General features: G+C 44.6%; 1 protein-coding gene across 1 annotated transcript in view; it reads left to right on the top strand.

Annotated features, from left to right (window-relative positions):
• The window catches only part of EGFR (epidermal growth factor receptor), a 212,706-nt gene that overhangs the window by 144,009 nt on the left and 50,505 nt on the right, over nucleotides 1-18,192 (top strand). The window contains exons 4-13 of the mRNA XM_018067044.1: nucleotides 621-755; nucleotides 4,875-4,943; nucleotides 5,781-5,899; nucleotides 7,120-7,261; nucleotides 8,475-8,591; nucleotides 12,155-12,281; nucleotides 12,376-12,449; nucleotides 12,653-12,743; nucleotides 14,955-15,154; nucleotides 15,976-16,108. Of these exons, the coding sequence (XP_017922533.1) occupies nucleotides 621-755; nucleotides 4,875-4,943; nucleotides 5,781-5,899; nucleotides 7,120-7,261; nucleotides 8,475-8,591; nucleotides 12,155-12,281; nucleotides 12,376-12,449; nucleotides 12,653-12,743; nucleotides 14,955-15,154; nucleotides 15,976-16,108 (1,207 nt within the window). The remainder of the gene's footprint in view (nucleotides 1-620; nucleotides 756-4,874; nucleotides 4,944-5,780; nucleotides 5,900-7,119; nucleotides 7,262-8,474; nucleotides 8,592-12,154; nucleotides 12,282-12,375; nucleotides 12,450-12,652; nucleotides 12,744-14,954; nucleotides 15,155-15,975; nucleotides 16,109-18,192) is intronic.

The raw sequence follows: 18,192 nt of genomic DNA, 5'->3' as shown, positions 1-18,192 counted from the left end.
TGTTTTGTGCACAGAAGCCATTCAGTAAATGTTTGCATAAGTGTCATGGGGGAATACTTGCCCTCTGCTCCAGCTCAAGTTTTCTTATCACCCCTGGTGCTTCATGTCATTCCAACTCTTCCTTTGAGCAGTTGAACAGTTTTATGCCTTTGCCTTCCCTTGGCCACCCAGCCTCTTCATCACACATCCAGATCCTTCCTGTTCCACTTCGCCCACTTTCCCAAGCACCTCACAGCATCTTCCCTTCCACCCACCCTTCCTGTCCCATCTACCCTTTCACACTGTCATCACACGGTAACTCCAGTACAGCTGGGACCAGCCATCCTCCCTGGGAACCACCAACTTACTGTATACCTGTCATTCATGCTACATGACTAAAACATTATCTTCCCATGGCCCCCGATTTCTAAATTCTGGTCATTCATTGTTCAAAGATCCAATGCAGGGGAATCCCAACTCCTCCATAGAGGAATCCATCAGCTCACTTTCCACTGCCCCACTGCAGTTCCAGGGAGTCTCATTTGCATGGTGCCATCTCTTAACAGAAGGCAAAATGTGAAGAAACATATGCATACTTAAGAGATGGCAAGTTTGCTCATGGGGGTTCCTTTCTCATGCAGAAATTCTGCAAGGTGCCGTGCGATTCAGTAACAACCCTGTCCTCTGCAACATGGAGACCATCCAGTGGCGGGACATCATCAACACTGATTTTCTAAGTAACGTGACAGGGGACTTTCAGAACCAGCAGGGCAACTGTAAGTGTTCCGCAGTGCTCCCCCTACCCCTGGATTGCAGCTCATAAGGCAGGGCGGAGCTGTGGAGTTGGGGTGGGAGCCAGAGAAGTTACAATTCATGTTAAGTTACATGAATCTACAGCGAGAATAAGTAGTAAACAGATGATATGCTCACTAGAAGAGCACCTATTTAAGACAGGAATAGGTCTGTTTTTCATGGTGACAGCTCACTTGCTTACAGGTCTCTCTCACACACACACACACCCCCCGCCAGGGCAGCTGAGCTCTCATGTGGCATTGAGAAAAGCCCATCGTGCCAACTCTGGCAAGGGGCTTCCCTCATCCTGTTTGAGGAGACTAACCAGGCTTTTGTAGCTTCCGATTTTCTGCTGAGGCTCAAAGTGGCGCCAGGCCCTGTGGAAGCTTTGGGGCTCAGCTCTGCCCTCCTGCTCATCCTGGCAGGTCCCAGGCACTCCCACATGGATGGAGTGCCTGGCAGAACTAAGGAGTACATGGGGATAAGCTTGTCCAGTCCCCACTATTCATCAACAAAGCAGCCCATGCAAGGGAGCAGCTGGCCAGGACCACGCTGCAGGTCAAGGCTCCCCGTTAGCACCCTTGACATACCTCATGGGAAACTTTGAGGACCCCAGTTTCCAAGTAGCCTGCACCCTTCCTGATCTCCCTCACCTTTCAGGCCTTTAAAATAAGAAGCCATCACCATTTCCTGCTTCTCTGTTTTCCTACAACTGTGCAGTGGATACATGGGTGCTTTTTTTTCTTTCTTTTCTTTTTTTTGGTGTTTTTGGTCTTAGAATTTGAAGCTGATATGCATCTTAAACATCAGCTAAAGCTGCTTTGTTTTTTGCTTTTCCTTTGATTTGATTAATTATGATGAAATACCTTTAAGATAAAATTTACCGTCTTGACCATTTTTAAGTGTACAGTTCAGTAGCATTAAGTACATTCACACCGTTGTGCAGCCATCACTGCCAATCATGTATTTTCCTCTTGACAAACTAAAACTGTCCCCACTGACCACTAACTCTCCACCCCCAGGCCCTGCATCCATCATCTTACTTTCAGCCTATGAATTAGACAACTTTAGGTCCCTTATATGAGTGAAATCACATAGTATTTGTCCTTTTGTGACAAATTTGACAAATTTGTACTTTTGTGGCTTACTTCTTTCACTGAACACAGTGTCTTCAAGAGCCATCCGAGTTAGAGCATGTGTCAGAATTTCCTTCCTTAATATGGCTGAATAATATTTCATTCGTTTATACATTCATCTGTCAATGAGCACTTGAATTGCTTGAGTTGCTTCCACCTTTTGACAGTTGTGGCCAAAATGCTGCTGTGAACATGGGCATTGAACCCTTTGACTTTGTAAATGTATTATTCCAACAGATACCCAACTGACCTACTTTGCTTGCAAGAAAGCAAAAGCTTTCTTTTACAATGTAAAATTTTACATTTTCCAGAGATGGAGGTTAGCCTTTGCTCAGCAATCTGATGAACAGTGTAAATTAAATTGTGTAAATTTGTAACAACAACAATAACAACAACAACAACAAAAATGACATGGAAAGGGTGTGAGCCTAATATGGGTTTGCTATAGATCAAATCAGGTACCCAAAGTAGCTCACCTGCCCTCCTCACACCATAGCTGCAGAAATGACCTGGCAAGACAGTGTTGGGAAAGACAAATGGTGAACAGGTTTATGCAATAATAATATTCAAATATTACAAAGCTACGAGAAATAAACCCAGATGGTATTGGTTTAAGAGTAGACATATAAAAATAAGCCATAGACAAATAAGACAGTCGCTTTCACTTTTCACTTCCATGCATTGGAGAAGAAAATGGCAGCCCACTCCAGTGTTCTTGCCTGGAGAATCCCAGGGACAGGAACCTGGTGGGCTGCTGTTTATGGGGTCACATAGAGTCAGACACAACTGATGTGACTTAGCAGCAGCGGCAGCTGAATCAAATGTCCATAAAGAAATGACATTGTAAGCAAATAAGAAAAGAATTAATTATTTAATATATTATTCTGGAATGTAACTACTAAAGGAAAAATATTTAAGTGACAGAACTATTAACAGGTGTTTTTTTAAGGAACTAAGGATATTAGGTTAGTCGCATTGGAAATTACAAAACTGCCATCACCCATTACCTGTGTTTCCCTCATTGGTTGCCTCACCAGGGACAAACTCACAGTCTTGCTCCTCTCAACTGGTGCTTTCAGGTCACAGATGACTTCTGAGAGCTTGTTTTATTTCATCTTTACCCAAAAAATCTCATAAGGTGGTTTAAGTGTTTTATGGACATGGCTTTTATGGACAGAAAACACTTAATATTATGTTACTTAATATTATGTTATTATTGATGCAGTTTGGAATTTGAAGTTAGAATGGGTAGGTTTACTAAAGAGGAAATTGAAATAAATCTATAATCCACTTCATATACCACTGTAAATTCCAAATGCATGTTAAACATAAAAAATGTTGAGTGTATATGTAAGTGCTAGAAAGAAACATAAAAATAAATATTTGTAATATCGAGTTGAATAAAAGCCAAAGTTAGATACTATAAAAGAAAGCTTCCATATAAAAAATGTTAATAACAGATAGGAAAATAGTGTGTAGCATCTGATTGCCTTTCAAAGGTTAGCATTCTTGCTATGTGACTATGTAACGTAGTCTTCTAAATCCTAAGAAAAAGGTGACTACCTCTCCAAAAATGGGTCAAGGACATGAGCAGCTCCCCTCTCCCCATCACATACACACGCGCACACACACAGCCAAAAATAAAGTAAAATATTATTTGTCATTTATTACAAATGGTTAAAATAAAATAAAGAAGTGTCATTTTTATATGCTCCTTTTGATTTTTCAATGCCTATATTGGCAAAAAAACAGAAACTTACATAGTCTACTTGTGTGCATAGAAGTTAATTTTGGCAATATGTATTGAAGTTTCAAAGTATGCATGCCTCTGGCCTATGAACATCATGTCTAGGAATATTAAGGAAAAAATGAGAGGAATGAAAATTGTAAAGAATGCAGAAAAATATTTTTGTTCAAGCATATTCCTTATATCCTTGTGTTTAATAAATTTCAAAAGCAACTTATGTCTAAAGCAACTTATATCAAAATAAGAGATTGGTTAAATAAATTGTGGTATAGCCATGCCATTAAAAATTCATGTTAGGTAGAATGATATTTAAAGGCATGGAAAATTGTCATAATGTGTCATTAATTATTAAGTTATAATATATGTAATGTGATATTAATTCTTATATATAGATATACTTATGCCTATATTGATTACCTCTGGATGATCCTCAGTTCTTTTTGCTTTTTTCTGTTACTCATATATTAAATAATCTCTGTGATTCTTTTTTTGTCACAGAAGTTTAAGAATATAATCATAAACAGACTTTGAACTCTTTAATTGGCAAATATTTCCTGTGTTATGGAAAGATGTCATTAAACATTTTTATTTTAAATATTTTCTTCTGTAAACATGTGCTTATAATAGAAATTTGAAAATATGATGACATATAGGGTAACAGGGAAAATAATGTGGTATCGCTGTACAGACATCACCACACTGAACAAAGCTACCTGCTACTTTCGCTCTTTCCTCTTAGGCTTCTCTCGTTCTGTCTGTCTCGTCTCCGTCTCTGTCTCTTCTCCCGGTGTATGACTGACACCATCCGTTTGGGGCTCAGCTGCCCATCTTTCAGGATTTTGAGAAGCACCAGCATTGCACCAGTGCCTTTCACCCCTGGGATCAACTGTGAACCGTGCTGGTCATACTGAAGGGGTGCCCTCGTCCCACAATCACTTGGCAAATCATCTCTTCTGTTTCAAACTGAAATTCTCCCAGAGACTGAATTCTCCTGACTGTAGGAGACTTTGGGACATATCTTAAGTCCCTTGGTTTTTTTTTTCCCTCATGAGAGTCTTTTTAAATCATCTTACAAACCAACCAGCTGAACAAGTAGAGAATAAGAAATTTGAAAGCTCTTGTTTCTAGGCTGCAGCTCTGCTTAGAGCCTGGGCAGGTGCTGTCAGTTTCTTGTTCCCTTTCCCTGTGATATGAATTTAACTATTACTTTTATATTTTAGGCTCGAAGTGTGATCCAGCCTGTCTCAACAGAAGCTGCTGGGGTGCTGGGGAGGAGAACTGCCAGAAATGTGAGTCAGGAACAGAATTTCACTGGCCACCTTCTCCCCTCACACTTGGCTGATGGTACTGATATTTGTTTTCCCTTTGAAGACTCTAAGCATTGTTGATTTTAAGGCCAGATGTTAGCAGTTACATGAATGACAGTCTTGCACATCTCCCTGCGTGCGGTTAGTCCAGCATGGGCTCCTGCTGGCACTCCAGCCTGGCATGAATCAGTGCAGGCCCACCACCCAGCCAGCAGGCATTCTCTCTGAACAGTAGGTTTGGTTTTCCTGGAAATGGAGGCTTGTCTCTGTTTCTTGCATCACGACACCTCCTGTGTCCTCTCTGTTCCTGCCCCTCTTTTGGGTACCCCCCTCCAGAGAAGCAAGAGCAGCTTCTTGAAGGGGATTTTTCTGTGGGAATCCTAGCCTAAGACCATGAATGGCCAGGAAATCGCAGGACATGCCAGCTTGATCTGTGTTTAGGGCAAATTGGATGTGCTTGTTATGCCCTTTTAAGAGCTGCTTTCTGGCAGGCATTGTGCTGTTTGTACATACTTTCTGTGACCTCAAAACCCAATTCTTGTCAGTCTCTAGCTTAACAAGTCTGAAAGTCCAGAGTCAATCTGAGTCAGTTCTCCTAAGTGATTAAAAACAAGTAGAAAAAAGAAAACATACAGTAAGAAAGATCAAGATAGTTGAGTTTAGCAGAACATGCATGTTTGGGAACTTAAGTGTAGAAGCATTAAATTCATCCTGTTATCAGTCTTTCATCGCCGTTTGCAAATGCTCCCAGGGTCCCTGGGAAGTGATCCTTCCACCTTCCTGAGCCCGCAGCTCACGGTGGCCTTTGCTTCCTTTCAGTGACCAAAATCATCTGTGCCCAGCAGTGTTCCGGGCGCTGCCGCGGCAGGTCCCCCAGTGACTGCTGCCACAACCAGTGTGCCGCTGGCTGCACGGGGCCACGGGAGAGCGACTGCCTGGTAAGACACACCGCAGCGTCTGCGGCCCAAAGTTCAGGGGCCTCCCTTTGACTGAAATGTGCTGACTGATGTTTGCAGCCGCCAGGTAACAAAGCATCTTTCAGCGACTAGCCTTCACCACCTGCTTGGTGACCTTGGATAAATTATGTAATCTCACCTACCGTTACGTGGTCTAAAGGGCACGATGTACATCGGCATCAACACCCGAGACCAGGGCATAGAATGAGCCAAATACTAACTGTGTGTTATTTGTCCCTCATGTCTGTTGTGGCCAGTACCAGCGTCACCACCATTTCTTGTCCACTCAATTCTCATTACAACCTAGAGAGCTGAGGCTGCAGGGACCCCTAAAAGGTAGTTAGGCGATTCACCCCTAAAGTGAAGTTAGGCGATCACACAGATCTTCAGGGGCAGGACAGCTGGACCCCCTAAAGCCTCTGCTCTTTCCGCTTGGCTCAGATGCTTTCTGCTGATTCCCCACCCCATGAGGATGCTGAAGGCCTCGCTGTAGTCCCTGTGACTGCGGAAAGCTTGACCAAGTTCTAGCGTCACTATGGGCCATTGGTGCCACACGGCTGATTATGGGTACCTTCTGTGTCCCGAGACCCCAGAACAGGCAGACAGGGTCCCAAAGTCAGCACTGAGTGAGTTCCAAACTGGGAGACTCACGTTGAGTGGGACCCGGAAGAGTCTATAGTTTTTAGGAACAGGGAAACTAGTGTTCCAGAGGCTGGAGGGGCCCTGGGCTTTGGACCCCCTGGTCTGAGGCAATTCTGCCAGGCTGCTGGAGGGAGGCAACACCAGGCTCTTGGTCAGGACCCCTCTGTGTGTGGTCTGATTCCCTCTGCACAACAGCCCCCAGTCAAATTGCCCTATGTTTAGTAATAAATTCAAAACTGTATCCTCAAGTGTGGTTTAGAAGGGAAATCGGACGTAAGTTAAGCGGAATAATTTCACTGTAGAATTACTGCTCTAGAGTGTGAACTCCTGCCTCATTTTGAAAGTTAACAGAGATGTGTTTTTCCCTCCTCATAATCTCCTCGAAACTATCACAGCTAGAACAGTGTATTTAAGAAAAACCATGCTCTGAAGAAAACAGTCTTTCTGCCCCTGTTGAGAATGCTTTTCTAGGCGTCTGCTCTGACCAAACACCTGGACACAGAGGGCTGTGGCCCCGCTCACCGTGGAGTCTAACAATCACACCACCCCTCCCGTGGCAGGTCTGCCGCAGGTTCCGTGATGAAGCCACCTGCAAGGACACATGTCCACCGCTCATGCTCTATGACCCTACCACCTACGAAATGAAGGTCAACCCGCTGGGGAAATACAGCTTTGGCGCCACCTGTGTCAAGAAGTGTCCCCGTGAGTGTCCCTTGTGAGCCCCTTCATTGTCAGGTACCTGTTTTCGCTCTGTCTCCTGCTGAGGTTCCCATATCCCCCACTCAGGGATCCTTGGGTCCCTGTATTCATTTCAGTATCAGGCAGGTGAGGTGATGGCTGACCTCATCACCTTGGCTGACCCCAAGTTGGTTCTTGTGTCTTGAGCCCAGCCATGGTTGCCCAGAACATTCCATGGTCCGATTGGCACAGACCCATGGCCGTTGGGCCATTTCCCTGTTTGGCTCTTGCACTCGGCAGGTGTTTATAAGGCCTAAATGAGAGAGAGGTCAGAAGACTGGCCTCCTTTAGTTGTTAACAACCTGGGCATGTTTGTGCCACTAGGAGCACAGAAGAAAGCTTTTTGCTTGTCGATTGGCTTTGTTTAATTATTGGGGCTTGGGTTTTGCTTATTTTGTGCTTTACAGGAGACTCTAATATTTAGGGAAATGGCAACATGAGTGATTTCATAGGAGAGGAAGTGATTTTCAAGAGGGAAGATTAACTAAAAAAAAAAATTATTTTTAAGAACAATTATGACGGGGAGATTTACAGTACCAGACTTGTGAACATGAAATTTTAAAAGTTTGGAACGACAACAACAACAACAACAACAAAACTCCACAAAAAGTCATTGTTAGGTAAATGGCAAAATAAAGAAAACTTTGCCACAACTGTGACCCAGATATAATCTTTGAGAGAATTTGAAAGCTACAGGAAACCACTCAGAGCCTCAGAGAACATAAGCAGACAGTTTACAGAAGGAAAGTGACAAACATCCAGTAAACGCCCAGACAAACATCCAGTGGTTCGAGGATCCACTTGGGGAAGTCAAAAGACAGAGAGAGAGTTCCTGAAAAGTTTATTACTAACACAAGTTACTTCTCCCTGAGTGAGGGCCGAGGCAGAGTGTGGACCCCGTCGCCCACCGAGACCCGAGGGAATGAGGGTGGCCGAGAGAAGAGTGGCCTTTGTTTCAGGTCACTTTTTAAAATAAATACGAAGCTTTCAGCATCGTAACCAGAGAGCAGCAGCCTGATGGGGAGGCCATGAACGCCTTGAACCCCATTCCTCCCTGTTTGCAGCTTTTCCTTCTTGTCCTTAAAGCAAACTGAACCAGAGGATCAGCCGCCATCCAGGGTCATTATGCCCAGAACACCTGGTGCCCCTCTCACTGCCTTCTTCTCATTGTCCCCAGGTAACTACGTGGTGACAGACCACGGCTCGTGCGTCCGCGCCTGCAGCTCTGACAGCCAGGAGGTAGAGGAAGATGGTGTCCGCAAGTGCAAAAAGTGTGACGGGCCTTGTGCCAAAGGTGGGAAGCTGCCCGGCGTGGGCACAGGGCCCTCTCTGCTTCCAGTCACGGCTAGGCTCCCTGCCCCCAGACCCTCAGCATCATCCTCAGACCAGATCTGAGGGAGTCTCCAAGCACGGAAACATGTTCCTTCCTTTCTGCTGTGCTCTATCCTTGGGGTGTCTTCAGTGCCAACGTATCCCTTCTTATCCTGCACTTTTATCTTTAATCTTGACATTTTTCAAACACCCAGAAACACTGCAAAATAGTGTAATGAACACTCATATGTCCTGAACTTGAGTTCATCAGTTTTCAGTAATCACCACGTTGTTCTCACTCCGTGTTTGTGTCTCTGTGTGTGTTTTCTGAGTCCTGTGATGACTACAGGTATTATAACACTTCACCCTGCATTGGCTAACACACTTTTGTACAAACGGGACATTCTCCTAAGTAACAAAAGACAGTTTCACTCTTATCCCATGTTTAACATTGATTCTAGTTTTCAGTTTAATTTCAACTCCCCTGTTATCCCAGTATATCCTTTTTAGCTTCTTTTCAATCAAGAGTCCAGGCTCTTCATTAATTCAAGATCGTTTCTCAGCCCTCTTTTCTCTGATGCTGTGAAGAGTCAAGGCCAGCTGCTTTGACCGCCCCTGTCTGGCCGGGTCATATTTTCTGCGGGGCAGGACACAGATGGAGTGCTGCAGGTAGAGAGTGTCCCCACCCGGGGTGTACAACTCTCATGTCATTACCTCTGTGGCTTCTCTGGCTCAGGGGTAAAGAATCTGCCTGCAATGCATGAGACTTGGATTCGATCCCTGGGTCAGCAAGATTCCTTGGAGAAGAAAGTGGTAACCCACTCCAGGATTCTTGCCTGGAGAATTCCATGGACAGGGGAGCCTGGGTTACAGTCCATGGGGTTGCAAAGAGTTGGACATGACTGAGTGACTAAGCCACCTCGATGGCAGAACCGATGATTCGCCTGAAGTTGCATCCCTTGGCAGTTGTAAGAGTGACTTCCTATTTCTGTCATTTCTTCTAGATTTGCTAGTGGACATTCCGTTTCTAAAATAGCTTTCTTAGTACCCATGTGAGCTCACTGAACCCTTTTTTATTCAGTTTATGATAGTCCCTCCTCACATTATTCACTCTGATGTGGCCCATGGAGCCTCCCCAGCTGGTGTCGAGGCCCTTTGGGCACAGTAGACACATCTACACTCTAAGCATCCCCTGGAGATCACTCCAGATAGCATCATGTGACTCTTCCTTATTCTGCTTAACCCTGTCCACAATCCCTGTCCCATGATCTATATGGCCATTTAGATTGTTTCCACTAGTTTACTGCTATAAAAAAATGCCTCAGTGAACAGCTGCTCACTTGAACATCTGCTTCAGATGCCACCGTCTCTAAGAAGTTTCTGTGGTTTCAGCTGGCACTGACCACTGACCCATGTATTCTTTCAGGGGCGAACTGAGCCTCCATGCTCCATGTCATCCAGTCCCTCAGCCTCTTTAGGAGGTCTGTGCTATTTCAATCCCCCTTACGGATGAGGCATTACATCACAGAGGATCTAAATGACTTGCCCAGGGACCAATGGCCAGGATTGGCAGAGATAAGCTGGGACAGCTCACAGGGCTTCAGTCTGAGGTCAGACCTATGAGCTCCCAGTGTGGCAGGCGTGTCAGCGCCCTGGGGAATGAATATCCTTCGGCTCCAGGAAATCTTCAGGCAAAGGAAACACGCAAGGAAGAAAATGAGACATAGGGTAGTACCCGGAGAGGAAGTAAGTGAGTTCAACCGCTGAAGACAGAGGGTTGCTATCAGCATCCTCAAATGGATCAATAAAAGCAGATTATTTCTGATTTTGGTCTGTTAATTTTGTGCTCAACAAACATTTTGACTCACCTATAATCATTATGCTATATTTTCTACCCACCCACAGTTCAAATCCTGGAGTAGTGGCCAACTGAGATCCCTTTGTGTAGGGAGATGTTGGGAAACAAAGGTGGGAACATGTGTGTTGATGGTCCACAACTCCAGATCTGATAGATATAGAGGTGAATTACAGTTTGTCTCCATATTTAGGAATTAAGGTAACCCCAGCATCACCATCACGCCTAAGCAGAGAGAGACTGAATATTCTCTCAAACATGTAGAATTCTCTTCCAAACCTGTAATTAAAAGGCAAGTTCTCATCAGCAGGGATCTGCCTCGGGGCTTGTTTTGCTGAGGCTGCCTCACTCTGTTGTCAGCCAGAGCCTTGGAATCCTAAGGAAGCCTCGCCACCCCATTCCCAGACCCACAGCAAGGTATATGCATTCCAGAGCAAGCCTGGAGTTCCATGGGGCTGATGGGATAGGCCCCATGGCCAGGTGGCAGCCCAAGCAGTGGGAACTCCAGAGAGAATGGAGAAGAAGGAGATGGGGTAACAGGGCTACCAGGTCCCTGGTGAGGCCTGGGGAAGGGAGGGGAGGACCTCACCCTGAACAATAAGCTCTTCCATGGTTATTCTTCAAAGTAAGATAAAGTCTGAAAGAGAGAGACCAACAATTGCACTGTGAATTCTAGAAGCAGAGCCACACAGATAAATGGGCTTCGGAGGGAGATGACATTTAAGATGGAAATTAGGGAGTGAATGTAAATTAATAAATGAGCTCAGAGTGCAGAAAAAGGCATCTGAGATTTATGTCCCAGTAGGACAGAGATCAAAGCCTGTGGCTTAAGTAGGCCCTGTGGAAGAAAAGCAGTTTGTTTGATAAGACTTATTATAGTATTCTTTATGATGTAAGATCAGTTCAGTTCATTTCAGTTCAGTCGCTCAGTCTTGTCCGACTCTCTGGGACCCCATAGACTACAGCTTACCAGGCCTCCCCCTCCATCGCCACCTCCCGGAGCCTACTCAAACTCATGTCCATCGCATCAGTGATGCCAAGCTTGTGAATGGTTTTACTGATAGGACAATATGTTACTGATAGGACAATGTTCGCAGCATAATAAGTGAAAAAAAAAAAACTGCATATGTGGTGTGACATAACCATGGAGGATAACTAGAAGGAAATTTTCTAAAATATCAAAGTTATACAATAGAATTTCTAGTCATTTTTTCCTCTTTGTTCCGTGTTTTCAAGGTTTTCTTCCATGGATGCATCTTGCTCTTTTAGTTAAAAAATTTATGCATACTGTTTCTTTCCATTAGAAATCTAAGCTGCAGCCCAGATGAGGGCAAGGGAAGGCATTGAGGGTTTAGTGGGGGTGATCCCCGTGCAGTACCAACAGCCCAGGGGGCAGCTGTAGTGTAGAAGGAGCTGGAGTCCTCCGGGGCAACTGGACTCTGGCCAGGTGGGGAAAATTGAGGAGAAGGCAAGCTCAGTGAGGACAGGCAGCGCCTCCTGTACTGCAACCTCACACCCTGCTATGGCGCCTGGTCCCTGGCGAGCCTGGCAGTGTTTGCTGCGTGGATGAACGATAGCACGGCGGCGACGGTTCCCGCGGCCGCACTTCTCTTCCTGCTCCCGTCTGCCTGAGGGACCACAGCTATTACTAATTCAATACATGTGAGTGGAATAAACACCTCTCTTTACAGTTTGTAACGGAATAGGAATCGGTGAGTTTAAAGACACACTTTCCATAAATGCTACAAACATTAAACACTTCAGAAACTGCACATCCATCAGTGGAGATCTTCATATCCTGCCAGTAGCATTTAGGGGGTAAGTAAAGATCAAGTTACTGGTATACCAGAGAAAAATAGACTCTGCTCTTTTCACGGCAGGTTGTTACTGACGGCTCTGTTACTTGTTTCAGGGACTCCTTCACACGTACTGCACCTCTGGACCCGAAAGAACTGGACATTCTAAAAACTGTAAAAGAAATAACAGGTGTGTACCATTAAGTGTGTTAGTTGCTCAGTCGTGTCTGACTCTTTGTGACCCCACGGACTGTAGCCTCCAGGGTCCTCCGTCCATGGGATTTTCCAGGCAAGAATACTGGAGTGGGTTGCCATTTCCTTCTCCAAATAATGTCTCATACAAAATAGAAATTTATAAGTGGTATGTGTCTGAACTTTCCTTCTGCTTTGTAGGGTTTTTGCTGATTCAGGCCTGGCCCGAAAACAGGACTGACCTCCATGCGTTTGAGAACCTGGAAATCATACGTGGCAGAACGAAGCAACAGTAAGTGGACCCCAGCCAAAGCCTTGTAGAGTCTTTTCTCTTGAAGTAAAAGCTACTGAAGTGCTGCAGAGACACTACAGAGAGTCCCCCCACACCCTCACCTGGCTGCCCCGACGGTGACACCCTGCGTCGTCAGCATGGCTGTAACTGAACTGCAGGCTTTCTCGGATCTCGCCAGTTTTCCATGAACTCTTTTTGTGTTCTGGTCAGCCCACACTGCAAGGGACAGTCATGTCTCCTTGGTCCCCTGCTGTTCATGATAGTTCCTCTGTCTTCCTTATCTTTCATGGCTTTTGAAAAGTCCTGGTCAGGCATTTGTAGGATGGCCAGTGTTTTCTCCTGATTTGGTTGAGGTTTTGTACTTTGGGCAAGAATAGCACTAAGGCCAGCAGCCCTCATCAGCACCTCATTTTCAGGGGACCTGAGAGGCACTGAGCATGTCTTTCAGGATTTCCACTTTTCCAGCTCCAGCACACATACGCACATGCACACACACACATGCGCACACACACACATGCGCGCACACACACACAAGCATCTTTAATTTAATAAGGGTAATAATGAATTTTATGGTGAGGCAAAGTTTGGGACTCTCTCATTCAACCTGCCTTGGAAAACATCTGGTTTTGAGAACTGTTTCCCATAATTGACACCTGAGAGGGCTACATAATACTGTGCAGTATTAAAGAAAATCAGAATATAGTGCATGTAAAATAAGCATCCCTTTCCAAAAATCATTCCAGCTTTGCATCTCTGATGCTAAACATGCAGCTAATATCACTTCCCAGAAAGGCCCTGTGCCCTGAGTTCTCAGGAATACTTCTTTTGATCAGAGTTCATATAGAGATGAGAGACTTAGGTCAGTTTTCTTGGGTGACTAGCATGTACCTCTCAGCTTAGTTTTAGGGTTTTAAACATAAAGCTGACTTTTTTATTTTTTTAATTTATAACATTTGCTGAGAAGCCCAGTGATACACAGTTCCTCCTGGGGAATGTGACCCCTGCCAGACCTCCCTGCAGGGAGGACCTCAGCTTTGTCCCCACTGGCGTGGCTCCCCTGAGCATGACTAAGGGAAGGGATAACTAAAAGCAGGGGTGCAGTTGAACACACAGGAGTCAGACTGTGGGGGGACACAGAGAGGAAAGAGTGGGCAGAGAAAGAGAAACAAGGAGAAAGAGGAGTTTCCCGATTACGCTTTACATTTTGTCATCTCGTGCCTTCATCATCAGCCTCGCTATTCAGTGCTGTCTCAACTGGTCTGTTTCCCACCTTGGTGTTTAGCAAGCTTCCTAACAACGCACATCTCCTTCCTGTGGTTTCCCATCATCACAAACAAGAGCCTCCTCCATGTGGTGTCCACAGTGGTCCAGGCTCTGGCCTCTTTCTCCCTGCCCAGACCCCCGTCCCACCTTTCTGCTCCAGCAGCAGCATGTGATTCTCAGTGCCCGTCACGTGCTTCTCTGCGTGGAAGACTGCCTTCCCTTTAGTCGGAATAACTTCCATCTGGTCATGTGATGAACACATCCTGGTCCCCTTGTAGGAACCTAGCACAGGGTTGGGTAGTGAAGAAAATATCATAGTTCCTGCTCTGGAGGTCCTGATGATCAGGCATCACCTCTTCCAGAGACCCTTCCTCGGACTTGTTTAGGTGCCCCTGCTCTTTGCCTCTGTGGTTCGCTCATCACCACTCCCTGGTACTGGGTTAAAAACGATTGTATCATCAATAGACAAAGGGCTTTTTGAGAGCAAGAAGCACATACTTAACCTAGAATTAGAATAAAATTAGTCACATATTACCTCAAATATTTGTTCAATAAATGGTTGAATAGATGGATGGGTGGGTAGGTGGATGGATGGAAAGCTGAATCTATGATTTTTGAAGTATATTTGGATATTTGAAAAGGTAACATATTCTCAATTGCCAAGCAAAGTTAAAATGCAGTAAATAAATAATGACATTAATAAATTATTCAACCCCTAGTCTGCCACTAGAGTTAGAGATATTAAATGAACAAGGAACTAACTTTTCCCTGGAGGAACTTTAAAAACACTTGGAATTTTCCAAAGTTGCAGTACAGACCTTCCGTAACATGACTTACTTGACTACAAGCTGGAAGGCAGTAGTAAATCTAAAGTGGTACAGAAAGATGTTTTTGTTGATGCTATGCTGTCATAATTTTTCACAATTTTTTTTTTTCTCTTCAACTTAGCGGCCAGTTTTCTCTTGCGGTTGTCGGCCTGGATATAACATCCTTGGGATTACGCTCCCTCAAGGAGATAAGTGATGGCGATGTGATAATTTCAGGAAATCGAAACTTGTGCTATGCAAATACGATACACTGGAAAAAACTTTTTGGGACCTCAACTCAGAAAACCAAAATTTTAAACAACAGGAGTGATAAAGAGTGCAGTGAGTAATCACTTTGGTTGATTGTGGAGATGGTTCTAACAGCTCATTTATTTTGATTTAGAATATTGAAAGGCTACTCCCAAACATTTAAATTACTTTCTACATTCCTAAGAAGCAAATTAAGGGAAATGTGTATATTCTTTTGTGACATTCAGATTTTTTTCTAGATAATTCTCATCTCATAGGATAAATCTGCCTTGAAGTCTAGGCCATCAGTTATTGGTAATTTACAGAACAAAATTTAGTATTGATTATGGCATTTTAGCTGTGTGTCCCTCCCTACTCATTCCATCCCCAATGACTAAACATATTCACACACACACACCCACAGGAACGGGTGAACATTTCACGCTGGCATTTCCCGATCCGAGTTCACAGCCATAGTCAGCTGTTGAAGTGGTGCCTGCACCTGTGCTGAGATCCTGGCCACCAGCAGAAGCAGAGCCAAGTTCATATCCCAGCTTGAGCCCTTCCTAGCTTTGAGACATTCATCAGTTTACTTAAATCTTTGGGCTTTATCTTCCTCATCGATGAAATGGAGGCAATAATGATACTCACACCATAGTGCAATTAAGAGAATTGGTGAAGTTCTGGGTGTCTTCCTGGTTCTGTGCCCCGTACATGCATGACAAGGACCCTCACGCTTTCTGCTCCTGCAGCTCTGACAAGCTCCATCTAGATATGCTTGGCACCCAGCAGGGCAAAGGGGACTTGTGGCGGGCCTCTGGAAGCCCTCGTGTCTCTGCTTCTCCCGGGGGCACTGGTGTACGTTTGTGGCCAATGTTCCTTGTCTGACCATGGGACTCGCCCTGTATTCTCAGAGGCCACGGGCCATATCTGTCACCCACTGTGCTCATCAGAGGGCTGCTGGGGACCTGGACCCAAATACTGCATGTCCTGCCAGAACTTCAGTCGTGGCAAGGAGTGTGTGGGAAAGTGCAACATTCTAGAGGGGTAAGAGGTTTTTTTGTTTTTTGTTTTTTTTAATTTTTTTAAATTGCTTTGTTTTGATTTAAAAATAAGACTTAGGATTGTTTTATAGGTGTATAATCAGTGTGATTATTTTCCTTTATTTTCTTTTCCTTTTTGTTTGTTGACAATTGTTTTGTGTGTGTGTGTGTGTGTGTGTGTGTGTGTGTGTGTGTAGTTTGGTTTTGGTTGTGCTGGTCTCCGTTGCTGCTCGCAGGCTTTCTCTAGTTGCAAGAAGCTGGGGCTACTCTTCGCAGTGGCATCTGTTGTTGCAGAGCACAGCTCCAGAACTCTGGCTCAGTCACTGTGGCACACAGGCTGAGCTGCTTCACAGCATGTGGGATCTTTCCAGACCAGGAGTCAAACTGGTGTCCCCTGTGTTGCAAGGCAGACTGTCAACCACTCGACTACCAGGGAAGCCCTGTTGACAATTGTTAATCACAAAAGGAAATGAAAAAACATTTTTCATTACTTAATCCAACCCAATTTATAGAGTCTCTTTATCTGGAAATTTATTTTTCTAAGCTGCACAAAGTTCCCAAGACAAACAGAACGGTCTTCCATGGTTCAGATGACCAAGACCGTGGCCATTAGTTGTATCCTTGAAGCACAGCATTCCTGCTGTGTCAAAACACAGCTCCAGGTTAATTTTTGTTTATGTTCAAGATACACTGAACAGCGCAAATAACTTTAAATATAACCATGGACAAAGAAACGAACAGTTTGTATAACATTTGTTGAATTTATTGCAGTCAATAAAAAGTACAGTCTGTTGAATCTGTGGGAATTTTGATACTGAGTAAGGCTTTGGATGATCTCAAATAGTGACTAAAATAAATTAACAGGAAAACAAAATGTAAGGATAGCAACTGGAAGAGGTAATTTTTAAAAAATAAAGAAAAAGAGAAATTTTGTGATAAAGAAGATAGGAGTTACAGATAGCTCTAGGAAATTTTCCTTTCTGTTTCACTATCAGGGCCTGGACTACAGCTCAGCTCAGAAATACTCAGAAGCAGGATGAATTCAATTCCACAGGACTCCTGTAGCTGATAGGCTCATTAACCTAACAGAGTAATTTGCATAATCAATAGTATTGTTTCAATAAGTAAGAAATACTGGTGCAGTCCTTACAGCTGCAAACAGATGCTGAGCTCCTGTTTTCAGTGTTCAGTTCTCTTTGAAGGGGCTTCCCCAGTAGCTCAGATGGTAAAGAATTTGCCTGCAGTGTGGTAGACCCGGGTTCGATCCCTGCGTCAGGAAGATCCCCTGGAGAAGGGAATGGCTACCCATTCCAGTACTCTTGCCTGGAGAATCCCATGAACAGAGGAGCCTGGTAGGCTACAGTCCATGGGGTCGCAAAGAGTCAGACAAAACTGACTAACACTTTCAACATTTTTCTCTTTGAAGCAACAAGGTAATTAAAGTAGCCTTGGCAGTGGTGCCTGGGTCTTCCTATTAGAGAATCCTGGTGTCCAGCAGCACCTTCTCTGTTTGCAAAACTGGCCCCTGTAGCGGGTGTGGTGACCCAAGAAGCGGCACAGGGGAAAGTCACGTGGCTCATTTGGTTTAATTGCTGCTGACTGCCTGAGAGGACTCGTGGAACATATCTTTGGGGGTGAACACTTCTTGCTCACTGCCTAGTTAACTACTAGCAGTCTTCAGAGCTGCCCTCATCTACCATGTCTTTTCAAGCAAACATCAGCTTCTCAAGTAATTATTTATTCATTTATTTAATTTCTGATTGCACTGGGTCTTCACGGTTGTACACGGGCTTTCTCTAGTTGCAAAGAGTGGGGACTGCTTTCTAGCCATGTTGCTCAGCTTCTCATTGCAGTGGCTTTTCTTGTCGCAGAGCATAGGCTCCGGTGCACCGACTTCAGCAGTCGCAGCATGCAGGCTCAATAGTTGTGGCTCATGGGCTTAGTTGCTCGGTGGCATGTGGAATCTTCCCAGATCTGAGACTGAACCCATGTCCCTTTCATTGGCAGGCAGATTTCTCTCCACTTTACCACCAGGGAAGTCCCAATCTATCCATTTTTGAGGAATGGTTAAAATAGTCCAAGCAAAAT

This window comes from Capra hircus, chromosome 22 (assembly GCF_001704415.2).
Source record: "Capra hircus breed San Clemente chromosome 22, ASM170441v1, whole genome shotgun sequence".
In the NCBI taxonomy this organism is placed as follows: Eukaryota; Metazoa; Chordata; class Mammalia; order Artiodactyla; family Bovidae; genus Capra; species Capra hircus.
The sequence above is the reverse complement of the archived record's forward strand: the minus strand, read 5'-3'. Positions and strand labels throughout refer to the sequence as shown.